This window comes from Panthera pardus, unplaced genomic scaffold, assembly GCF_024362965.1.
Source record: "Panthera pardus isolate Hobbes unplaced genomic scaffold, ASM2436296v1 HiC_scaffold_13, whole genome shotgun sequence".
In the NCBI taxonomy this organism is placed as follows: domain Eukaryota; kingdom Metazoa; phylum Chordata; class Mammalia; order Carnivora; family Felidae; genus Panthera; species Panthera pardus.
This window is the reverse complement of record NW_026526688.1, coordinates 87,698,065-87,722,478: the sequence shown is the minus strand read 5'-3', so window position 1 is coordinate 87,722,478 and position 24,414 is coordinate 87,698,065. Positions and strand designations below refer to the sequence as shown.

Below are 24,414 nucleotides of genomic sequence, written 5' to 3'. Positions count from 1 at the left end.
GCTTTTGTAAGCAGAGAAGGAACCAGGGCTATCTGGTAGGTTGAAACAGTAGGAGAGTTCAGGCATCTGCAATAGTGGATTGCAAAGCAGTGAGGTTAAATTTACATCCTCTCCAACTCTTCCTCCCATGACTGGCTTGTGTGTGTGTGTGTGTGTGTGTGTGTGTGTGCGCGCTCACTTCTGTGCATGTGGGGGGGGGTGGCGGGGGGAGGGTTGCCTACTCACATTTATCTACTGAACAAAAGCCTTTTCCAAAAGTCTGTTTCTGCATTCTGGGACCCCCAGCCCTTTGCTTTCTTAGACCTCTTACTTATCCATGTCACAACACAGCATCAGTTTCAGAGAAAAGGAGAACAACTTAGAGATCCTGATGCTTTGCTAGTGTGACATTCTCCTTTCTGAAAGCTCAATTTAGATCTTCTATTCAGCAGCACACAGAGGGGCAAAGAATCTGTCTTCTGGTTCTGCACACCCATTCCCTTCTTCCGTGTTCAATCAGTTCTGTTACATTCTCTCCTCTGACTCTCATATTCTCTCCTGGGATCTCAAAATTTGAATAATTGTCATCATAAAGGAGGTTTGGGCAGAAGTGACTGATTTTGGCCTGAGTAAGCTGTTAGAGCTAAACCATCTTCTCCTTCTAGGTCATCTACATCCATGGGGTCAGACAGAGGTACTCAGCAGACCCAAGTAACCCTCTATAGAAGCTTCCTGCTTGCCCAGAAAAGATGCAGAGCATGTGGAATTCAGCTGCATCCATGCTCATTTAAGGCTTTTGCCTTTGGAGATAATCAACTCCATGACACTATCCTTTCAAACAAAGTTGAGCCAGTGAGTCTGAATTTGGTGTTTTCAGTATCTGCAAGCCCCAAGAGCAAATAGCAATTGCAGTATTTTTAGCTTTACTTTTCATGTTCAGTCATTTTTGAAATCAGCTGAAACAACTAACCTTGCAAAAGCTGATTTACCCAAGAACACTTGGTACAAGTATGGGGACCTGTAGCCAAAACGGGCTAAGTCTGTGAAGTATTAGCACAAAACCAATCTTCTCCACAAGCCATAGTAAAAATAACAGTATGTGTGTTGTTTTTTGTTTGTTTTATTTGTTGTTGTTTGTTTTTGTTTAAAAAAAAACAGCTTCCAAAACATTTCTCATGCATAGTTTCATTTTAGCCTTACAGTGAAGATGGTTTGGGCCCCTGAGCAATGTAGGCAAGCTTAACTAATTTAAAATATGGCAATGCAGTCTTCTTGAACAGCCAGTCAAATGCATTACACAGCTTTCAAGGAGGTATCATAAACGAAGTTATCGTGACAGACTGTAAGAAGCATATGATTTTAGAACCCCAGAATTACAAAGTCATTGTCTACAAAGACGGCCTAGGATCATTTTGCTGGTGCTCCCAAGTACCCTTCTTCGTAATCAAAGATGTTGCTTAAATACAGTTGCCCTCCATATCTTGCCCTGACAAGAGGGACCAACTTCCGGTCACCCCACTCATCTCAGCCCTGACACAGTTGGGCTGATAAATAGGGGCAGCCAAGTAAAACAGCTGCTGCTGGCCCTAGCCAGGGCTGGCCACGTCTAGCTACCTCTATGTATTTGAGTAAGTCAGTGGGGTGTCTGCCCCATTTTCCTTGGGTGAGAAGCTCATGTTTCTATAAATACATTTAAAAAAATACCCAGAAAAATTCACTACTCTGTCACAGATGGCAGAAAAATGTGTTCTGTATATCTGACTATTCCCTTAAGAACACATTTTCTTTTCACCCTAGGAATGCTATCAAACAAAATGTGGTTCAACACTGGCATCCTGTGGCCAGAGAAATTCATCAAATCTCAGAAAATCTCAGATCCTCTGGTTCTGAACATTCCTGGCTATCTGTACCGCGTGGCTTTTTCACCATTTTCTGAAGGCTGTTCGGTCACCTCACATTGTTTGCGGAAGCACCTTAGGCAAAGATGTATTTTGATCAACTATCATTTCAGAAGGCTAACCTGTTCATGTATATTAGGGTGAAAATAAATGACAACAGAAGGTCTAAAGAATGTTACCCAACAACAACAACAAAAATTTGATATCAAATCACAGATGCTCTCCAAGTTCACACTGAGTTTTTTTCCTAATGAGGAGGCAGTTGGGAAAAGAGGCAAGGTAGTGGGCAAGACTCTGCTGTTTGTGTGTCTGTGTATGAGTGTTTTGTTTTGGCCAAAGGCGAGGAAAATACTTGCTATCGCAGCAATAAATATTATGAATTTTCTTTATTTTACTACAAGAATGCCGCCTAAGAGGAAAATCAAACAAAATTATGGAGGATTGTTGTTTTTGCTACTCACTTTCAAGGCAGCTATAAAGATAAAGGGTTACAAGGCTCACAGTTTAAAGGCAGAATTGCCATGCTCCCTGGTAAGACTTAATGGCATTTTTGAGATCCAAATAACCATTAGGGGACTACTGCATGGCGGCTGCTTTCACAAACAGCTACACTAAATTTGGAGTCCTTGGAGATGTTTGAAACATCATTAGAGACAGAAAAACAACAAAAAACGTCAACATCACATGAGCGTGGAAAACCATCAAAGAGGGGTCAAGTGTGAAAAGTGGGTAGCTGGCATGCACTGACAAAGAAATGGTGCAAAATACGTGCATGTTAGCAACAGGAAAGGGCACTGAGAGTTGCCTGCCTCCCAACAGGAAGAACACAATCCCTACTACGTGGGGGAAAGCATGGAGTTGGCTCTTTCATCATACTCCTTCTCATCATAGCCCAACTGTAGGAGTACTAGCTCTTTCCTCTTTAGTTCTCTGGCTTTTCCATGGTGCTCAGGGGTTTGAACTGTCTCTGGCCAGGATCTGAGATAGACCCAGTCCTCACAGTGATGAATGCTAATTCGTCTTAAACGTTGGTCATCAGGATGGTAGTTATTGTTCAACAAGATTCTTTTTCCTTTCAGAAAAGTTTCTATATTTGCTGCCTACCATGGAGAAAACGGAACTAAAAATATCCCACAGAAAACTGGTGTGATCTAACAAGAAATCGAGCTTAAATACCCTGCTAGACAATCAGTGTGCCCGTGTTAGCCTTGAGGAACCCAATTTTTATAGTAATACCTCTTCAGGGAATAGTGTTACCAGCTAGAAAACAAAATTCAGATATAAATAGCAGTGTAAGGTCTAAATATACCAAATACCAATTAAAAGCTAATAAAGAGTAGTATCAAAAGTCTATTTTAAATGGCTGACTTCTAAATGAGTTTCTGTAGCACACTAGAGAGTCAATATGTAGACATATTATTGCAGGGTTTTTTTTTGTTTGTTTGTTTTTGAGTTTTAATAACACTGACATTATTTGTTCACAATTTTATCAGAGATATCAGAAATCTCCCTGAACTTTTTACCAGGTTTTTAAAAATTAATTACAGTAAAAGAAGTAAATTCAAGTGGGTGAGAACAAAAGTTGTTTTCTAAACTCCCCTAACTCAGTAGCAAGAACATGGTTGTTCCTCTGGCTACATTTTTCACTTCTCTCGTGTCCTTCAGGTGCCCACTCTAGAAAGACCATGGACTTTGACGTCCAGCAGATGTGGGTTCAAATCCTGGCTCAATGGTTTAAAATCTTTACACTCAAAAATAAATTCTCTGTCTCCCTGAGTCCTGTTTCCCATCAGACATAGGACTAATAAGCACCATCTCACATATGGCGCTTGTGCAAGACAGAACAAGATGAGGTAAGGAAAAACCTCACTCAGCAGAGCCCTGACAGATAGGTAGGCTGTCAACAGAGGCTGTCCTAAGCACCCTTTCTATCTACTCTCCCCAATATTTCCTCTCCTATATTTCTTCTCCCCGCAATTTACCTGGTCCCTGAGACCTTTTAGGTTTTCCTCTTTAATATCTTTCACTTTCTCTTGGACCCTGCCAGCACCATCCATGATCAGAGCCTTCTCAGTCCTTATGCAGGGTTACCGTGGTAACTACCAATCGTGGGCCCTTTCAGCCTTGACCCTCTGTAATCCATCCTCACTGTACCCACAACGATTTTTATAAAATACAGGACTGCCTGAATTTGAATTCTAGCTCGTCTACCTAATATCCGCATGACTTGGAACAAGTTATACGAATTCTTCTACTTTATAACTCAGTATCTGGAAAATGGAGATAATGATTTTTCCTACTTCAGAAGGTTGTTACAAGGATTAAATAAGGTCATATATGTGCTAACACACAGAAATCACAACATAAATGTGAGGTATAATTCTTCTCTTCATTGTTCTTGCTGTTCTTACGACCCTTTAGCGATTCCCCATGCCTATGAAATAGGGTAGTGTCGTAATCGTGATATTTGAGGCCTTTGCAGGGCTCTGCCTAACTCCCTATCACTCAGCAAGAGCAGGTTATGCTATAGAATCAATAAGCTGAGCTCAACCCAGAGTAAAAAATAATTAGGTTAGTAAGGGATTCGAGAAAGCAATTAGGTCATTTATAGAACTGCTGATAAAATTCTATCTAAAAAAGCTCTCTGAAGAAGTGATTAGAGCAGCTCAAACTAAATATCCTGAAAGGATTGAGTGGCTCTACCCTAAACATCCTTCCTGCTGCTTCTTCTCCTAGTTCTAATTAACATGTAATAATGTATTTAAACTAGCAGTTGCCTTACTCATACTTTTAACTTTAAGGTGCATGTGTGTATGTACACATAGACGGGTCTTCTACAATATAGTCTCTCAAGAGGTCCTGAAACTGTGTAAGAGTCTTACCTGACATTCTTCTAAACCACTTGGGCTTCTTGTCCCATATGATAAAGAGATAGTATGCAGGGACCCCAGTCAGAGTAATGATGAAACCGATCCCTGTACTAAATGGATCCGAATACAGGGAAAGGGCCACCATGAAGAGACACGTGAAGGAGAACAAAGCCGGGATGAACAGTGGCACCTGGAACACAGCACAAGGGGGAAAAAAAAAAATCACTTCAAACAGTTCCAGAGACAGAAGAAGGGTTCAAGAAGAGTGTGTCGGTCAAGTCATACGATCAGATGATCCCCGCTGGTCATGTGAGCAGGTTACAGGCACCATCCCACCTTACCGTAAGAGCAACAGCTCTTTAATAGGGCACAGAGAATGTAGCAAACCTACTCCCTTAAATCTTTAAAAAAAAATCTTTGAAAAGAACAAACCTAGGATAATGAAGTATGTTTCATGAGAGATGTTTTCTTTGAATTGTTTCACTAGTTAAGTACCAGTGTGACTTATGTTTTTGATTTTAAAAGGTTGGCTCTTTGATAATTATGATTAGAATCTGCTTGAATGTAGAGTCAAGAGCACGGGCTGCTTGTTACGTGTTGAAGCCTTTCAGTGCATATTGATTTTCTTTGGGAGACTCACAATAAGAACTGACAGGAATAAAACAGACCAACTCCTATTCAACCGCTAATAAAGATGTTGCCAGCATTAGGCAATGGATGTAATTAGAAACAAATTCTGACAACATGACTGACAACATTATCTGTGTTATTTCTTAAAAGCAAATAGATAGTGAGGTCAAATCAATCCATGAACGTTCAAGGCTAAAGGAGATGAGAAACATATTCATCAACTCTTGCAAAAGGAAATGCTTAGTCACGGTAAAGGGTATTCTATTAAGGATATGTTGATACATCTTCACTTTCCCTCTTTATTTTACATTTTTATTCCTTCTAGAATATACCTTCTAGGATGTATAAGAAGAGCAACATAACAAGTCATAACATCTAAGAATACTTAAAGTGCCTGTTTTGTAAAGTAGCATCCTTTTTAGAGTTTCAATTAGTGACGATTCCATATGTATCTGCTTCTGTCTTTCTCAGCATGGCTATCCACAATTACTCAGCATAAAAACACAAGTATCCCATACTTTGAACACATCAGGTCATTAGACACATTCAAGAGAAAGCAACATGACAAATGCCCTATATATCTACCACTTTTCAGAAATGTGACATATAAAGTTAGGCACTGCACATAAACAACTTGCTGAATTATTTTTCCAAGCTAAAATAAATCCGATAAGAAGGCACTGCCTGCAAGAGTTAAGCATTTTATTCCAGAGGATGCTGCCCCCCGCCCAAGTTCCTCATCATCAAGTTATGACTAAGGGAGGACTAGGTATTAGGGGAAAGATTTATGTAAACCCATCAAGATTACTGAGGTTACCTTGAAAGGACGATGCATCTCTGGGCGTTTGTATCGAAGATAAATCAGCCCAGCAACCGCCAGCCCAATAAAAAGCCACCTGGCAAAACTGAGGAAATTCAACAGACTGTAGAGGTCCCCCGAGAAGAGCATTATCATCGTCAAGGGGTGCTGGGGGAAGGGGGAGAAAAACCACACTCAGTGAGTTAAGAGAGAACACAGCTGATAACAAACAATAACATCACTACAAATTATGATGATCTTTTTCATGATTATTTATACTGATAATCTACCACACTGATATTCTGTATTTTCTGCTCTTATACTCCATTACGCAGTAGCAGCATGAGAAGAACACCATTACCACTTAATCAGAGAGAATTTTATGTGGATGTTTAGTTTTTAGTCGGTTTATTTATTTATTATTTTTTTTTTCATTTGAGAGAAGAGAATGTGTTTTCAAAGAATAAAACACCGGATAGTCAATGACTTAAATTTAAAGATCTAGAGACTGAGAGGATTGGTAAATAACTAATGCCCCAGATCAAAAGTGTGCCCAATTAGAAAACGCGCAAAGGGCTCTGTAAATGGTTTCTGAGAGGCCCTTGGCTATGCACACACATGAAACACAGCCACTTCTAGGGGATTCTGCCGTCTCCCGAATGCAAAATATTGACCTTTTCTTCCTCCACACTTACTCTGCCCGTGTGCTTGCCATGTGTGACCCTCAAGACTGCAGAAAAGAATGAAGCACAGAGATCAGCTTAGCAATGTCTCTGCAGCTGCACATGCCAAGGACAGCACCACTGATACCAGAGGCTTAAAATGAAAGCCCTCTTCACCGAATAATACATTCTGTTCCCACAAGTGACGTTAACTTCCAGATTCCGCACAGAGAGGATGCATACTTTACAAAGAAATTTCAAGGAAACATTCTGAAACAGATTAAATGCATAGAGCAAAGTGTCCAATGTATTCTACTCTGCTCCCTGACAGCAGATTCCATTTGACAAAAATGTTACAAAGTAGTAGGTAAAAGTGAATATAACATTGCCAATGGGTATTTGAGGACTTTTATACCTTGCACAGTCTTCTGTACCCGACCCTTCACAACTACTTTTCTCTGCATGATGAATTCTATAACTCGCATCTCAGGTTTGGTGCTTTTATTTCTTCCCTTTAGAGGTGCACTCAAATATTTCCCTTTTTTATCACAGAATCACTGCACTGTCTAGGATTTCATCCAATTTTGCCTCTAATTTTGCGTGCATTTCATTATAAGGGGCCTATGATATGACATCTTGGTGCTGTTGGACTGTGGCTTTTAGCTCCACTTTCAGTATGTAGAAATGGGACTCGTTCTACATTCTTTTCTGTGAGACTCTGTGTCGATGACAGAAGCCAAGGTAATCACTTCCCTTAGACCTCACGCATTTCTACAAAGGTGCAAAAGAAGTGATGTGGTTATTGTCCCATAGCATCAAATACACATCAGAAATACTGAATAAGAAATACTGGGAAGCGATGGAAAATATCCTGCCTCTCACTCTCCACCAAGATATATATAGATCCGATTTAGCAACGAATAGAAAGTAAAGCACTAGCTACAGTCTGGTTTGAATTCCTCTTTGCTAACCCATTATTCAAGCTTCTATCTAGGTATACTTTTTAATATGCATTACCAAAACAATAACAGCTGGCAGAGGAGTGTGCTTGCGGACATGAATCATGGAGAGGATTTCTGGAAGGTGACCCTCTCGAGACGCAACATAGAATAACCTGATGGGAGAAAAATGTGGATGGAGTTGACTGGATAATTGATCATTTCAAAGGGAAAAATCCAGAAACCGAAGAGAACACTTGCATCTAATTTTATACCATATGGTTTGTCATTTCTTAGGAGATCACTTCGGTTTCACTTTTCAGATAAGGCAGAGAATCAAGAGAAATCTGACTTCGAATTTCAGAAAATCTACCAACACATTACATTATTCTTTGAGGGGAAACAATAGCAACATTCGACTCAGCATAGCTCTCCCTACATGTAAATAGCTGAGGGTGAATCTAGTTCTAGATTCTTAGTATTGTATGCGTGCTGTCAATCCGATCCAGCCCAATACATACACCTACACACACATACGCGTGCACGCGCGCACAGACATGCACATGTATGACCTTATATTTGTATTTTTCTGATTGGATTTTAATCTTATGTTAAAATAAAGGGGACTTTTGCATCAAACAAAACAAAAGGGACACACGTGGTGGGGTAGTGATTTCTGGCGTCTCTTGCTTTACTTTTTCTCCTGTCACCTTTAGAGAAACAGAGATTTTATCACCAGAAATAAAATGCTGTTGTTAGACTCTGTATACATACTATAAAAAAAAAAAAAGAAGAAGAAAAAGAAAAAGAAAGAAAAGAAAAAGAAAAAAGTTCCCTGCCAGGCTTCAGTGTAGGCTATGAGTAGACAAGCAGTGCCCTCTACTGGGCAGAATGAGACATGCTATTGATACTTGGACGAGGACTTGGATCTTACATGTCTCTTTAAAAACAACAGGTTTGGAGGCACTATTTCTTTTCTTTTTAAGCCTACTCTTATCACATCCAATCTCAAAAACAGAAATGCATTTCTGGAAATGCTTGAACTCGCTCACCTGGAGACAGCAAACACACCACCATTCATGGAGCCAAAGCAGGAGAGGGCAACAAAGATCGGAACTGCTAATGAGAAATTTCCCAGTAGCCGCTCAGAAAAGGTCTAGTGAGAGACAGAACGAAGCAAATTAATGCTCTGCCAGAAAGTGGAATAAAATGAAACAATTTAGTCCAAACTCGCTCTCTGACTTTCTTTTTTAGTCTGGTGATACGTGTATGCTTTATAATCTTTTTTTGTGGTGAGGGTCAGGCTAACTTCTTAGACCATAATCAAAAGCAGTATCGTGCCATTGCTTTTTGCAAAACTATGGCCAAAGGTCTAAATAAGCACCTTCTCTCTACTTTCAAAAAGCAACGATCCATTTATTGAATCTTTATTAACTACGATGTCTATCATCTCTGATTCTGGTAAGTAAAAAAAAAAAAAAAGCTCAATTCAGAAGTTCTCCCACTGGAGACAGAAATCCTTCAATGCCTTCTCTTCAACCTGGAAAGCCACATTTTTATAGTGAGGTACAAATGTACACTGAGAAGTATTACAGATAACTTGTTTCATATCCCAATCCTCCTGTTAGGACACAAAGTATACTGAGAAATAATTGATGACTTAATCGCTTATCTCACCTATATACGACCACTTCCAAAAATCTTGTGCCTAGAATAATCACATTAGCTGAATCTCTCTGTATTGAGTCACTCCCTCCCTCTCAGGGATCTGCCAGTTCCTTCTGTGGTTTCCCATAAAAAGGCTAGAATACAAATACAAGCTTGAGAAGATCAAGCCACAGAAAATATGAAAGATAAACAAAACTTCCAAAATTTCCTTTCATGCCATAGTATATGCAACACTGCAAATTTCCATGAAGGATGTATTTTCAAAAAAAAACAAAAAACAAAAAACGAAAACCCAACAACCACTATGTGGGATTCTTTAGTTGTCCTTGATGCAGCTGGTGCTATGTAATTAATGGTCCAAGTTGCACTCAAAGAGTAAGTGCTGCCCTTTGTCTGGGAAGATGAGATGACTGACCCGACATTAGCAAACTTTGTACGTTTGGTTGTCTGTTAGGACTTACAGCAGTGGCAAAGTCTTGCTTTAATACAGTGAACACGCACGGAGGTTCACACGAAATGAGATAATTTGTTCCCTGTGGATGTTGCCGATATGAGGTAATAGTGACTATTTTAAAAGGAACTGACATCTAGCGATGGGAAGTTATATTTTCACCCTTCATTGTTATGAGGTCACAAATAAATGCTCCTTTACCAGCTAAGTTTTGATACAAAATAAAAGTATGTGTCACAGAATAACATTCCTGTAACATGACCTTTGAGAGCAAAGATGGTCCTGAGGTCAAATAAATTTTGGAAAGTGTTGTAAAATTATAAGTATCCACTTCTTAGGGAGTTAAAATGCACATTAGCATCTTTAGTATTCTGAGAAGTGCTAGAGCAATGACATCTGCTTAACTTTGAATAACTCAGTATTTCCTAAAATTAATAATATCCCATTACTGGTATTCAAAAGGATATACTAGAAAAAACAAATACGTATGGTCCTTTGGAAATTCTTAAGTGGTGCTTTGGAAAAAAGATTTGAACTCAGCATTTGAAAAGTTTATGAACAGGAAAGAATAAAGAATAAATCACAATTTGCATGCCAAAAAATACATTCATTTAAGTTCAGTAACTGCCCACCTATCCTTAAAGTCACGTTGCAAAAGTATCTTCTATTCAACATGAACATGTGGAAATGCATTTCCCAGCACGTATATGTGGAAATGTTTTACAGGAAACGAACAATGCAGGAAACCATATAGGACTTTGGCTGTCTCAGTTAAATGGAATTGCTAAGGTGTGTTCTAAATTTTTTATATACTCATTATCATTCAGGTCAAGAAAAGATTACTGAATTTCAAAACACTTTCTGCTGGAGGGAACTACTGTAAAATTGCATCAACTCATTAACCTAAATTCAAATTGGCATGTTCCCAACTTGGACTTACCACTGCCACTGCATTTGAAAGCAACAGCTCCTCAGCACTAATGGTCGTAAAGTAGGCCACATTTGTTAGCACGTAGCCGGTGGTGACGATGGCCATGGATATACAGATTGCAAGGGGGATGGTTCTGAAATGCACAAAGGAATTGCTTATTAGTCATCTTTTGTTAGTCATTCTCTGAAAGCAAAGACGATAGGATAACAGGCTGATTCAGACAAAGACTAAAATGGTGTACACGATAATTACAGGATCTGTTGTTGTATGTGTGTTTTACTGGGGAGAAGTACTACATATTCCTTTGTAATTTGATAAGGTCCATGGGAGCAGATACTTCATTTGTCTTCTCTACTTCTCTACCCCCAGAACAAATGGGTCTATCCCATTCTGGTCCCCCGTAAATGCCATAGCAGTGTTTCTCACACTTGAGCATACAGCCACCTCCTGGAAGGCTTCTCAAAACACAGTTTGCTGAACCCACCTTGAGTTTCTGATTCAGTAGGATTTGCATTTCTGACAAGTTCCTGGGCAATTCCCATGTGACTGGCCAGGGGACCATTCTTTGAGAACCATGGTCCTCTATACCTCTCTAATACTAAGTTACTGCCTTGACACCTTTCTAACACTAACCTTCAGAAAGGTCTTTCCCATTCAGTTTTTCCCCTTCGGTAGCTTCCCTCATCAGCAAGTAAGTTGCACGCTTTTGGAAGCATGAGAGCAAGATATATCTCCCTTTCTCAATGGTAGTAATGATAATTTTATATGTAACACAAAAAGCACAGAAGTGCTCACAATAATGACTTTGCACTGCCCTGCTGTGAGTTCAAAGGAAGCTGAAGATCATGAGTATCTATTAAAGCAACAGTGCAGATAATCCCATGAAATTAGAGGTGACATGCTGTGAAGTACATATGACCGGTCAGTGCTGACACTCGTGGCATCAAGAAGAACCCGGCACAAATGCAATGTTATGTCTTCATTTAATGCACTGGGAAAGCCAGGAGTTACTGACCCTAATAATTTGATTCCATGTTACCGATACACATTACTTGCTTAACATAATCACCTCTTCAGACTCTTTCCAGTTCAAGCAACTTAAACCTTCAGCTCCTTGCACAAAGGCTGATGGGTTTTTTAGCCATAGAGCTTATCAGCCCTCATGGAGCCTTAACCCTGCTGGGTGCCACTAATGAAGATCTCAATATAATTTCTTCCAAGATGAAAATACAGTTCGGAACTTGGAGGTGGGGGTGGGGGGTGGGGGAGGCAGAGTCTGCCTCCCTCCCCAGGCTGGGTACGTTTAGCACACAGAGACCCAGCTCATTATGCTGAACAGCACTATCCCCCGTTGAGAACAGGCAAACCTCGCCAGTCAGCAACTGCCATTCATTATGCTGCTTGGAGCCTGACACTTCCCCTGATCCCCAAAGCCTTAAGCCTTGATGGGGAAACACATTGACCTCTAAATCCTGGCATCCTAATATAAAAGTAGCAGATGTTCCCTTTCCCCAGCGTGAAGAGGGTCCTGTGGAATTTTCTGTTAATACCATAACATGCATTGCTAGTTGTGATTGATAAATGCTACATTTAAGCAGAGGAAATCACTGGGCCAATTAGATATAAAGGAGTGAATGGCATAAGACATATGAAAGATGAATTGTTTCTTTGAAAGAAAGGCTACATGTAAACGCAAAGGACTAAGAAGGCGAACGTGAAGGTAGATGAGCAGCTTTTCAACCACTCGCTATATTATTTTAAACTTGAGTCTTTTCCATTTTTATAACATCCCAAATGGTGTGTGAAGCTCTTTCTCTGGGGGAGAGAAGTGGGAGGGAGAAGGGGGGAAAAAGATTCTCTTTCCCTTGCAAGAATGGGATTAAGAAGTGTAAAGTTCCTGTTAATAAAAATTGAGGTGACATTGTTAAGTGCAGAGGAGTAACTAACCTCTTCAGGACGGTACAGTCACATCATATGATGCTACAAATTAGCAGGGAGAAGGCAGTCTGAGATTTGGGCTGTGGCCCTCCCCACATAGAATCCAGTCTCCAAACTCTGCTCTTCCAAGGCTGCCTGTTTCCTGCTTAGAGATTATGGTATGTCTGAGGGAAGTTTTCTAAATTGACTTTAGCAGAAGGAACACTAAAAAAAAATGCAACTTTTTTTCTCAGCTTGTCAACAACAAAAATCACAGCAATAGCTGCTGCCATTAACTTGCTGGGTATTATGTGCCCAGTATTTTATTAGGTGCTTTACATATTTGCCTCATTTTATCTCCCGAATATCCTGTGAGTTAGGAACATCATCACCATTTCATATGTGAGGAAATGAAGTCTTGGAGAGTTTAAATAACTGTTTGAGGATAGACAACTGGTAAATGGGAACCCAGAATTCAGCTGATCCATCCTAGCTAAAGTCAGAGCATTTTAACCACTAAAGCGTTCTCTCTCTCATGCATGTGGACCCTCGGCCTCTTAACTATTCATTTTCAGAGAAATCATAATTGCTGAATATAACATTTATTGCAAAACTCTTCTCAAGCCTGTATTTCTCATGTAGTCATTGAAAATGCAGCTTTATTTACTATAAGGGTGGGGAAAAAAACTTATTCCATGATTTTTATAATTTTTCTGTGCAACATGAACTGGAATGTCAAGTGAATGTTTTCAGAAGTTTCAATGTTTAGAAATGGGGTATTTTTTAGATTTAAAAGACAATAGAGGCTCACTTAATACATTTCCCTAGACAGGGGCACCTGGGTAGCTCAGTCAGTTAAGCATACGACTTTGGCTTACGTCACGATCTCACGGTTTGTGGGTTCAAGACCTACATTGGGCTCTGTGCTGACAGCTCAGAGCCTAGAGCCTGCTTCAGATGCTGTGCCTCCCTCTCTCTCTCTCTCTCTCTGCGCCTCCTCCCTTCCCCCACTCATGCTCTGTCTCTCTCTCTCTCTCTCTAAAAAATTAAATAAGTAAATTTCCCTAGACCATTTTTACAGAAAAGGATGAAAAGCAAGCATGTCTGCCAGAGAAGCCAAAATGTATAGATGATTAACAATTTTACTATCAGCTCAGATATACTATATAGAGACTAGACCGAAAAATCAAAGGCGTTTACAGCAGAAGACAAAAGTGGGAGAGGGTCCAACCTTGTGGCAATGCATATGTCCAGAAGTAATTCCTCTCTGAGCAAATTAGGCCATGAGAATCGGAGGGGGTGTGGCAAAAGAGCCACTATCTTCTGTCCTTAGGTTCCATTTCACTTTGACAAAGGGAAGGAGGAGAAGGGTTTGTGGCTGCCTTGGCATAAACAGCAATCAATTACGGAGGAAAGCAGTTGACGTATTCAGAAGGGCTTGGCACCGTGTGGTTAACTCCTGAGTTTCAAGCATCAAAGCTTAAGAGCCACTGGGTGAGCTGATAAAAGCTATTAGGCCATGCCAGAGCAATCTTTCTGGAGGCTTTAGATGCAGAGGGCAGATAAGCACGGTTAGCAACTCCAGATTAAGGCAAATGGCACACGATAATAAAACGAATTAAAGGAACTAGCAGACCACTGGTATTTCAAAGCCTCTGTGTTCTTGTGAGGTATCCTTCAACTCTAAGTGCAACAAAAGCATTGTCTTTAAGCTGAAGAAAAAGGACTCGCACCTATGAGCGCTGCCCTTTTTCAAATGTTTATGCATGTTTGTGATGATTAACAAAACACAAATGTATTTTGAAGCGTTACTCCTTAAGACCTCTAGTCATTGTACATAACCTTCTCAATTAAGGGCCATTAAGTATGTGAGAATCCAATAATTTTATTAGCTGCACTTAGTTTTCAGCCAAAAGGCCTTGGAGAGTCTTCTTTTCCCGTGGGTTTATTTTAAATTGGCACCTATAACCAGTCTATGTCACACATGGATAAATATTTGTTTTATTTGAAATTGTTAAATAGAACTGTCTGGAACATCTGCTTAAAAATGCTTCATTCTAAGGAATAGACTTCCCCAGGAACCCAAAAGGTCCCCAAAGTAATGGCTGGTAGCTTACATTTGTGTAATCTACAAAGCACTGACAAATACGTTTTATCTTCAAATATACACATGCCATTTCAAATCCTTTGTGGAATGAGAGAGAGTATAAACAAATAACAAACAAAATTCACAACAACCGAATGAAATAGGTTCCTGAAATGATTCCCACCATTTCCAAATGAGGAAACCAAGGCTCAGAAAGGTTAAGTGCTGTGGCCAAGGCCACAAAAATCCTAAGTGGGAGGGCTGCTACTTGAACCTTTCAGCTCCAAGTTTCACATTCACGGTATATCCTGCCATGATATCATGGCTGCTTTGTCCCTACTTTACCTCCCTGTATAAGATCCCTAGGATTCTTACATGCTGACAAAGATATATTTTATATAAGTAGCACAAATATCAGAAGGCTGAATGTAACAATGCGACACATTTTAAGCCAAGTGTATTTCTTCATGCACCAAACAGTGATCACAAATAAACTTGCAAATAATGCAGCATAGAACGCATGTTTTAATATGCTTTGCAACTGTATGACAGAGCGTCAGAAATGACCATTGTTTCCAGTGCTTTGCATTGGCTAAAAACAAAAACTCTTGCTACAAACACAGAATGAGTAAATCTAGCTTGATTCTCCAGATACCTGAGGATACCTGAAGGTTACAGGGATTTCTGATTTTCAAACCATATGAGTAATTCGGTAATCCCTTGAATTTGGGATAGTCCTAAAATTGTTTTGTAACTTGACCAAAATCTTCTGAGATTTGTGTGAAACAAAATAAGTTTCACACAATCCCCTGTGTTGGATACATACAGTGGGGACCACAGAACTCACTGATCCTAGGGCATCTAAAATTGTCTTTGAGCCGTGGAACTGGGCATGATGACAGTCAGTTCTGTTAAAGCCTACTCTTTTGTGTTCAAGAATCTTCTACGAGAAGTGATTGATGCTTCACACTTTCTATTTAAAAATCATTAATATTTTCACATGCACTGGTGACATGCAGGAGAAAGGAGGGAGGGAGAAAAGGAAGGATTAAGAAGAACAAGAAAATGGTAAACTTCTCAATATGTGAGATAGAAAAAAAAACTAAAACATTAATTTTCAGAATATTTTAATTCTATTAATAAACAAGGCACTATTTATTTATATATAATTGAAACATAACTGTGATTCATCTCAACACCAAGTATTCAAAATTATATTAAGTACCAGGGGCCCCTGGGTGGCTCAGTCGGTCAAGTGTCAACTTTGGCTCAGGTCATGATCTCACAGTGTGCGAGTTCGAGCTTCACATCAGGTTCTGTGCCAACAGCTCAGAGCCTGGAACCAACTTCAGATTCTGTGTCTCCCTCTCTCTCTGCCCCTCCCCTGTTCATGCTTTTTCTCTCTCTCTCAAAAATGAATACACATTAAAAAAATAGTAATAATAAAAAATAAAATTATATTAAGTACCTTTTGATTCCAAGTTTTTATTTTAGAATCATAGTTGTTTCACACTTTCCTTATAATTGCCCTAGGAAGACCTTGAAAGCTTTTCTGTAGAACTGACACAGAAATGACTCAACCATCTCTTATTTCCCTTTTTTGTATCCACTGATGAATTAATTAATTATTTTTTGCTGAATCACTCTGTTTACACACTGCTGTTAATTTCATCTCACTCCTCAAACTTCAGTCATACGTTATGGACAAAAAGATAAGTAAAAAGTATACCTTAAAGAAAATCAATCCATATTTTTCATTCACATGGTTTTTCTTGTATACATTTTTATACACTCTCCCTGATTCCTGCTCATACCGAACTCTCCAAAGAGCCCTGGACACATAATTGTACTACCTGGCTATGTGATTTCTGACATTTCTAGCAGGGATTGAATTACAAATAAGTGTATTTGATAATTTTCCAGGACTTGAAACAATTAGATTACAGATGGCTGGAATCACAAATTCCTTTGTGTGTTTTCAATGATTTTGCCTCATTGTCATTTAGTGCTATCGCGGTATCTCTACTTATCCACTGTGAGTGGGAATCGGGCTGTTAATAACATGAAAGAAATGCACTTGAGGAAACATAGTAAGTAGTGGGGGAAAGGTGTGGGTTGTCACTGAAAAAAAATGTAGCAAGAGGAAGAACCATGTTCATGTTCTAACTTAATGACAATTTCTGGGCCAAGGATGAACACAGAGATGTGACAAGCAGATTGTCATATAAAGGTACACGGCGATCCCACTGACTTCAGGCATTAAACACCTGCCCTCTGCTCCTTACAATAAGTATCACAGCAAGGCTATGGATGTTTTCACTGAGACACTTTAAATTTCAATACCGCTGAGGTCTAATCTAAATCTCACCATTCTCCATTGTCCACAGATGAAGAACTCCATAAACAGAAAGAGAAGACAGAGAGACCTGTAGAGAGACGTAAGAAATGAACAGACACAGATTAAAAGGCTGCAGGGCTGAAGAAGGCTCATGGGAAAATGTAAGGAGAAATGTACAGCGAAACCAAACAGAAAAAAGAACATGGAAACTTACAACTCAGAAACATAGGGTGATAAGCAATCAGAAGAATTGGTATAAGCATTTAATCTCTAAAAGAACCCTTCACTTTTTTATCCTATTAGAATAAATTCATCACTAAATAAAATTATTCAGCAAAATGTAGCTTGAGAGTAAATTTTCGTTTGCCTGAGTTTCATACAAAAAAAATTAACATTGTCTACATCTCATTTTTTTCTCATTTTCTAGAGATTTATGGTATGTCTTCTAGATATATTACAGTTATTAGTATTTATCGTAAGCATAACAATATTAGTAGGCACATTTGAACGTACAAAAACAAAATTGGTTTCCAATAAGATGTTAGCAATTAAACTACCAAAAAGATACATTATTTAAATAACAATGAATTTCACACTGATGTTCAATTCTTATTTCTGCTACACTGTTTTTACAACCCGCCTTTTAAAATTTCATTATTTCCCTCAGGATTTGGCCTGACATACACTAGAAGAATACAACATCTCAGTGAACCGTTCTATCATAACAGAGTTCCCAAGATTCAGATGTATGGCTGAAACATTTAACTCCCTACCACAATTTTGTGTCCAGAGCAGAAGTTATTCCCAAGAAGCAGCTACCCGGATAGGCTACATTTGCCAGACTCTCCTGTATCTAGGTGGGAATGGGACTCATTCTTGGTGTCGATTGATGTGGCAAGTAAAGGCCAAGGTGGTTATAAGTGACTTGACCTGACACCCCCCTCCCTAATGGACAGCCATTTACAGAGAATCCATACAGTGGCAAAGCCACACTAAGGAAGGAAGCGAGGTCACAGAATCAACATGCGTAGGAAAGCCCACCGGTTAGCGAGGGACACCAACTGGAAATCAAAAATGAAATTTTTGATTTTTTAAAGTCCTTGAAAATTTGTCATTTGTTTGCTGTAGCAGCTGGCATTACCCTAATAAAGGAATGAAAGGCTGCTCATTATATCAAGATCTCAGTTAATTAGTTCATATAAGACTTAAAATTGGTCATCACCAAATTGTATCCTACATTATATTGTTGTATAATATATAAAATTAAGATATAAAATCCTTAAAATAAGGTCCCAAATTATAAAAATCAACTAAAAACATTCATATCTGAAAACAGTACAATAGGGAAAATTCATCATTATTCAACAGAGCAAAGATAGACCCCACCGCTCTCTACTTTAAAAAACAAAATCCCCTACACTTCTGCCAGTTGCCACCAATTCAACAAAGGTCAGAGCACAATTGCCTCTTGTTTTGACCAAGGACATATAATAAGACAGTGCAATGTTAAATAAATGTAATCTTATGCCAAGAACAAGGCAACATAAAATAAATATACCCACTTTGGCACAGTAAATGGGAATTAGAGTCAAAACCCACTCAGGCCATAAACACATATCTTAGAAGGAACTGATACTATTTCTCTTACTCTGTGCATAAATCAGGTCCGGTCACATTTCTGATCAGTCACACGATAAGAAATGGAACAGGTAAACCTGGAGACGTTCAACCATGACGAAAAACTACTGCTTCTACACCAAAAATTGTCTGCAACATTTCCGACCAACAGTGACAAATCTAATTATTAGTAATAATTTCACTTTGATATCTGCTGGTCAGGTAGATAACTGAGTTTCCAGTTGGGTGTTCTGGGAGTCAGAACAGATACTGGACAACTGGTAAGATTACAGACGCCCCCCCTAGTCTCACTGGCTTCAACCAGATCAGTCCTCTTTTACTTACTTTATGCACTGATATTCTGCCACACAATAGAGGCTCTCAAATAGTTTTAACATCACTGCTCTACACTCTACAAGTCATATTATGTCTTTGGATCAATTTTTTTGGATCCAATTCTGGCTTCTTAAAGTACAGTTTTGAAAATATATGAATTGGTTTCATAAAGGAGCCATATGTGACTGATTATATAGGTATGTGTATATATATTTGACCCTATAAAGTTGAAAATAATTTTTTTTACTGCAACAAGTCCCTATTTATACTCTTAGGGTGATTGAGGGAAAATCCTTTTTTAAAAAATTAAGTTTATTTATTTATTTTGAGAGAGAGAGAGAGAGAGAGGAGAGAGAGAAAAAATCCCAAGCAGGCTCCACACTATCAGCACAGAGCCCCACACGGGGCTCGATCCCACGAACCATGAGATCATGACCTGAGCCAAAATCAAGAGTCAGACGTTTAACCGACTGAGCCACCCCGGTGTCCCGAAGGAAAAATTCTTAGAGGAGCCAATAGCTATGGCCTGGCTTTAGTAAGCGGCAAATCCACATGGTAGGGCCACAGAAAACATGACACAACAACCTGATAGAGCAGTAGGGAGAGGCAAGGATGAGAAGAAGTAGGGTTGAGGGGCTAAGTGGCTCGCCCGCTGAGAGAGAGAATATGCCACCGTCAAGAAAGTGGTGATGAAGACGCCAGATTAGAACTGTTCATAGCTCCCTGAAGAGGTCACAGAGGTCCACAGAACGGCAGAATCGCCCGCAAGCCCTCCCTCTCCTCTCCGCAGGCTGTCTATTCACAAAGATTCATACGCTCAGCAGAAATGGAAATTTCATGATCTTTTATCTTTCTGCTCAAAAGTTAATCCCCTCCAACAACAAGCTTTTGTGCTTTAGTTTATATTTACTAGCGCCTTTTCTTAGACTACAAGCATTCATAGGCAAACCTCTCACTAGGGATAATTTTTTCAAGTCAGATACACTGGGCAGTGACTGAGGGACTAGGAAAATTAAAGTCATCCTGACATTTACCCACCCTCTCCTTCATAATTTCTCTCTTGGCCCTATTCCCCAAATACCTACAACCAAGAAAAAAATTATACATACCATCCCAGGTGTAAATTTTCTTTTAGCAACATCTTTTCTCTGGAGTTTTACCTTTGATTTTGTTTTAACTTCATAGAATTTTGAAAATTTTTCTGGACTCCAATCCTAAGGTGGAGTCTAGTCACATTCCAGTCACTATAGCAAGGGACTCAAGAGATCACTGGATCTCTCAAGGTTTAAACTTCCTTAACAGTTAAAGAGGGTATTGAGTTAATAGAGTCTAAAGTCCATTTTACTTGAAAGTTCATTATTCAACCACTTTGGCAAATAAAGCTAATCCATAGAGATTGTTTAACAGAACACTTTAAAAACTCAGTGGAACTCATGTACCAGAGCATTCTAAGGAAATGCCTGCCTTTGCCTTGTTCTGTCATTCAGAGGAAGAAATAGGATGCTGACTTTACAATCTCTTCTCCTGAACACTGAAGATTATGATTCTATTCTCAACCAGGAATACCAGCACATCAAAGCACCTTCCATCATTAAAACTTCAAAGTGTCAGCCTGGCTGAAAAAATTGATCATTACAAAAGATCATTTAAAGGAAAAGTGGTCCGTCCATTCTTCCAGATCCTAAAATGGTATCTGTGGATCAGGTCAGACCTCTGGAAGGCCACATTACAAGGTCATATTATCCTAGACACTCATGGAATGTCTTTGCAAATCACTATATTTTATGCCTCAGCTTTTATCCAAACTTCATTGCGAACATAGTTTTAAAAACCATCTGAATTTTAGGAGGACGTTTGTAGCAATATTGTCATTTGCATCCATCAAGCTCTTTATAAAGACTTCATTCATTTCATCAATGTTTATCAAATATCTTCTTTATGCCAGACATTGTAAGTACAGGGATAACGACATCAACCACAACAAAAAGTTTATTCTCTCATGGATGGAATCTAAAATTCAAACAAGAAGACACAGAGGACTCCCCATCCCCCATTCTTAACATGGTTGCCTCCTTCCTGTCAGTTAGGCTCATATCAAGTCTCCCCCTCAGAGAAATCTTCCCTCCTTTTTCTAAGTATGCCTCCCCCAATGCCAGAACTACCCATTCCCTATCATTTTCAATATGAAGAAAAACAAAACAAAACGTCTTCTAACTCCTAATAGTTTTTTCAATATCTTTATGCATTCATAATACACCAAATCCTACAAAGAAATGGAGGCCATTCACTGAGCATTACGAAGTGTCCTCAAAGTATTGCCTCTAAATATCTAGTGCAAACATTTTTTAGAGCTGTTGCCAGGACTGTTCATCATCCTCAAAGATACCTCTGCTTTTTGTGTAGCTTGTAACCACATAGGGAGAGAGTTCCTGGCCTCCTTGGTTTCTGGGTTTTGTTGTTGTTGTTGTTGTTGTTGTTGTTTTGTTTTATTTTTTGTTTTTATTTCTTTTTGCTTTTTATCAATCTTTTATTTCTAAGACATGTGGTTCATTAAAACAGTGAGAGAAGATAAGTATTTCGGAAGATACAACTTGGGATTTAAGAAATTTTTTGAATAGAAGTTTGTTTACAATAGTGATGGGAGGACTCATAAAACTTATAAATTTAAATTACTTCAACCAAACTATGTTATCATCTTGACTCTTTCTTTTACCTTGTTTTCACAGCCATGAGACCAAAACTGCACAATCCTCCCAAAAGAAGACTTGAAAAAAATTAATAAATCAAGCCATGAAGAGAAAAAAGGGGGAAAAAATGTTAAGAGGCAGCTTTAACACAGAAAAGAAATATTTATTCTACCAAACCCTCATGAGAATTCTAAATTATTAAATCTCTGAGTTCACCTGATTTATGAACAGGATAACACAGCCCCTAGCCAAAATCATTTTTAATAAAAAGCAGGAAACCTCCTGAAGTTCATCTCAGATTTAATATCAAACACAGCAGCCACACATGAACATTTCCCCATAAAACACAAACACAGCACGGCACAATCTTCTGGCAGCCATCAGTGGGGCGTCAGCAATACAAACAAACAGGGTGTTTGAACCATGGGAGGGATCAGGCCTCACAATCTAGACAAAGCAGCCAATAGAAATGAAACACAGGTTGAAATGATGTCAATGAGGAAGGGAGAGGAGTTCAAGGAAGACTCATTTCTAAATATATTAGAGCAGTCAGCTCACACTTCTGGTCAGAACACTGAGCTTCCTGGTTGACTGTTACATTTGAGAGAGCAACACAAGTGTATTTTTGTGTTGAATTTTATGCATAAATTTAGAATATACCAAAGGAATGGAAACCAGCACGAGAAAACAAAGGCTAGTAATTAAATAATCCAACATTGCCATTCTCATCCTGCAAAAAAAGTAGTAAACATCTAAAAGATGCATAAAAACATGATTCAAATATTTTCCAACAGGTATTTGGTCCAAAGGTAAGAAAGATGTCAAGGGAAAAAAAAAGTATCTTATTCTTTTTCATGTATGTTTGCTTAGGAACTGTGTTTATTACCATGTTCATAACCTATGTGGTAAGGGATTTCTTCTCAGGAATATAAATTCAACTAGTTGGAGATATATAAAATAATTAACTTCATCCATATTTAATCCCATATAGGGAAGTTTCAGCAATTATAAGGATCACAAGGAAATGGGTTTTTTTCATGTTTCCACTGATATTTCCATTAATATTTTGGTATTCGGTATTCAGTTAAAAAATATTCTGGAAAACAGAAAATCATTATAAAAAGTACTCTGTTAGTAGAGTACAGGGATTAAAAAAGAAAGGCCAAAAGGGGAAAAGTAAGACTCATATCACTGGCAGATGCCTTGTAGGTTACTTTAATTAGTTAGTATTTTCAAAATCTGAAAGAAGAAAACAAATTAATAATTAACTATAGGATACAGGGAAGGAAATTTTGGGACTATAAAGGATTTAACCATACATGTAGAATAATTTTATTTAGGGCAAATTATATTGTAAAATAATGCTACCAAGATAATTTGAAAATTATGAACTTTAAATTTCTAAGAATGATACAGTTTTTCCTCATATTCATGAAAAGCCACCTCCGTATAAATATGTTATACTAATTTATTCAGGGAATTTATTATTTATATTAATTTGTTCAGAGGAAAAAAAGTAATAATTAAGGCCATCTTTTTGTCCAGATAACAATATTAAAACTTTCAGTAAAAATTGTATAGTAATTGGCTGATGTATCAATAGAAAGACAAGTAGAACAGAATAGATCACTTTGAAATACAACAGTATATAATGTAAAAACAATATATAACAATTGTCATACTTTATAAGTATTATAAACTAAGTAAGTAAATATCATAAACTAAGGGGTGATAGGACTATTCAGTAAATGCTAGGATATTGGAAAACTGGCTGGTGGCGGGGGGGGGTGATTAAAAGCCTACATTCATTATGTCATGCTAAAGAAATCCATTCCAGATAAGTTAAAAGGCTTAATGTCAAAAAGAAGAAACAAACAAACAGAAAATATGAGTGATATTTAAATGATCCAGGGCTGAATGAAGATTTATGATATCAAACCAATATACAGAAATATTAAAAAACTCATATTTAAATGTAATCAATATAAATACTAACTTATTAAATTAGTACATATAAATTCAAAGTTCTATAAGCTAAATCATAAAGAAAATTTAGTTACATGAAAAACTGAGGCCAAATTTTGCAATCAATATAATAAGCAATTAGTACCCACAATATATAAAGAATTCTGTTGGGGCTCCTGAGTGGCTTAGTCAGTTAAGCATCCGACTTTGTCTCAGGTCATGATCTCACAGTTTGGGAGTTCAAGCCCCGCATTGGGCTCTGTGCTGACAGCTCAGAGCCTGGAGTCTGTTTCAGACTCTGTGTCTCCCTCTCTGTCCCTCCCTGGCTCACACTCTGTCTCTCTCTCACTCTCTCTCTCTCAAAAATAAAATAAACATTAAAAAATTAAAAAAAAAAAAAGAATTCTGTTGAATTACAAATATTCATGCCTCAAAATGGCAATCACATACAGCTACTAAACTTGGGACAAGTATTAAGCCTTATATGTGATTTAAAAAATGTAATTTAAAACAATGAGCTATCACTTTTGCTTTTCAATTAACAAAGATTTTTGTAAATTATAGTCAATGCTAATTAAGTGTTCTTAACTATTGCTGTTGAGTGAGGAAACGGATGTACCCAATTTGGAAAGCAACTTGGCA

General features: G+C 38.4%; 1 protein-coding gene across 2 annotated transcripts in view; it reads right to left on the bottom strand.

Annotated features, from left to right (window-relative positions):
- Nucleotides 1-24,414, bottom strand: part of SLC7A11 (solute carrier family 7 member 11) — a 91,096-nt gene that overhangs the window by 24,621 nt on the left and 42,061 nt on the right. For both annotated transcript variants that reach the window (XM_019419733.2, XM_019419722.2), the window contains exons 7-11: nucleotides 10,836-10,959; nucleotides 8,829-8,932; nucleotides 7,856-7,952; nucleotides 6,195-6,344; nucleotides 4,760-4,937 (exon numbers count right to left, since the gene is read on the bottom strand). In XM_019419733.2, the coding sequence (XP_019275278.1) occupies nucleotides 4,760-4,937; nucleotides 6,195-6,344; nucleotides 7,856-7,952; nucleotides 8,829-8,932; nucleotides 10,836-10,959 (653 nt within the window). The remainder of the gene's footprint in view (nucleotides 1-4,759; nucleotides 4,938-6,194; nucleotides 6,345-7,855; nucleotides 7,953-8,828; nucleotides 8,933-10,835; nucleotides 10,960-24,414) is intronic.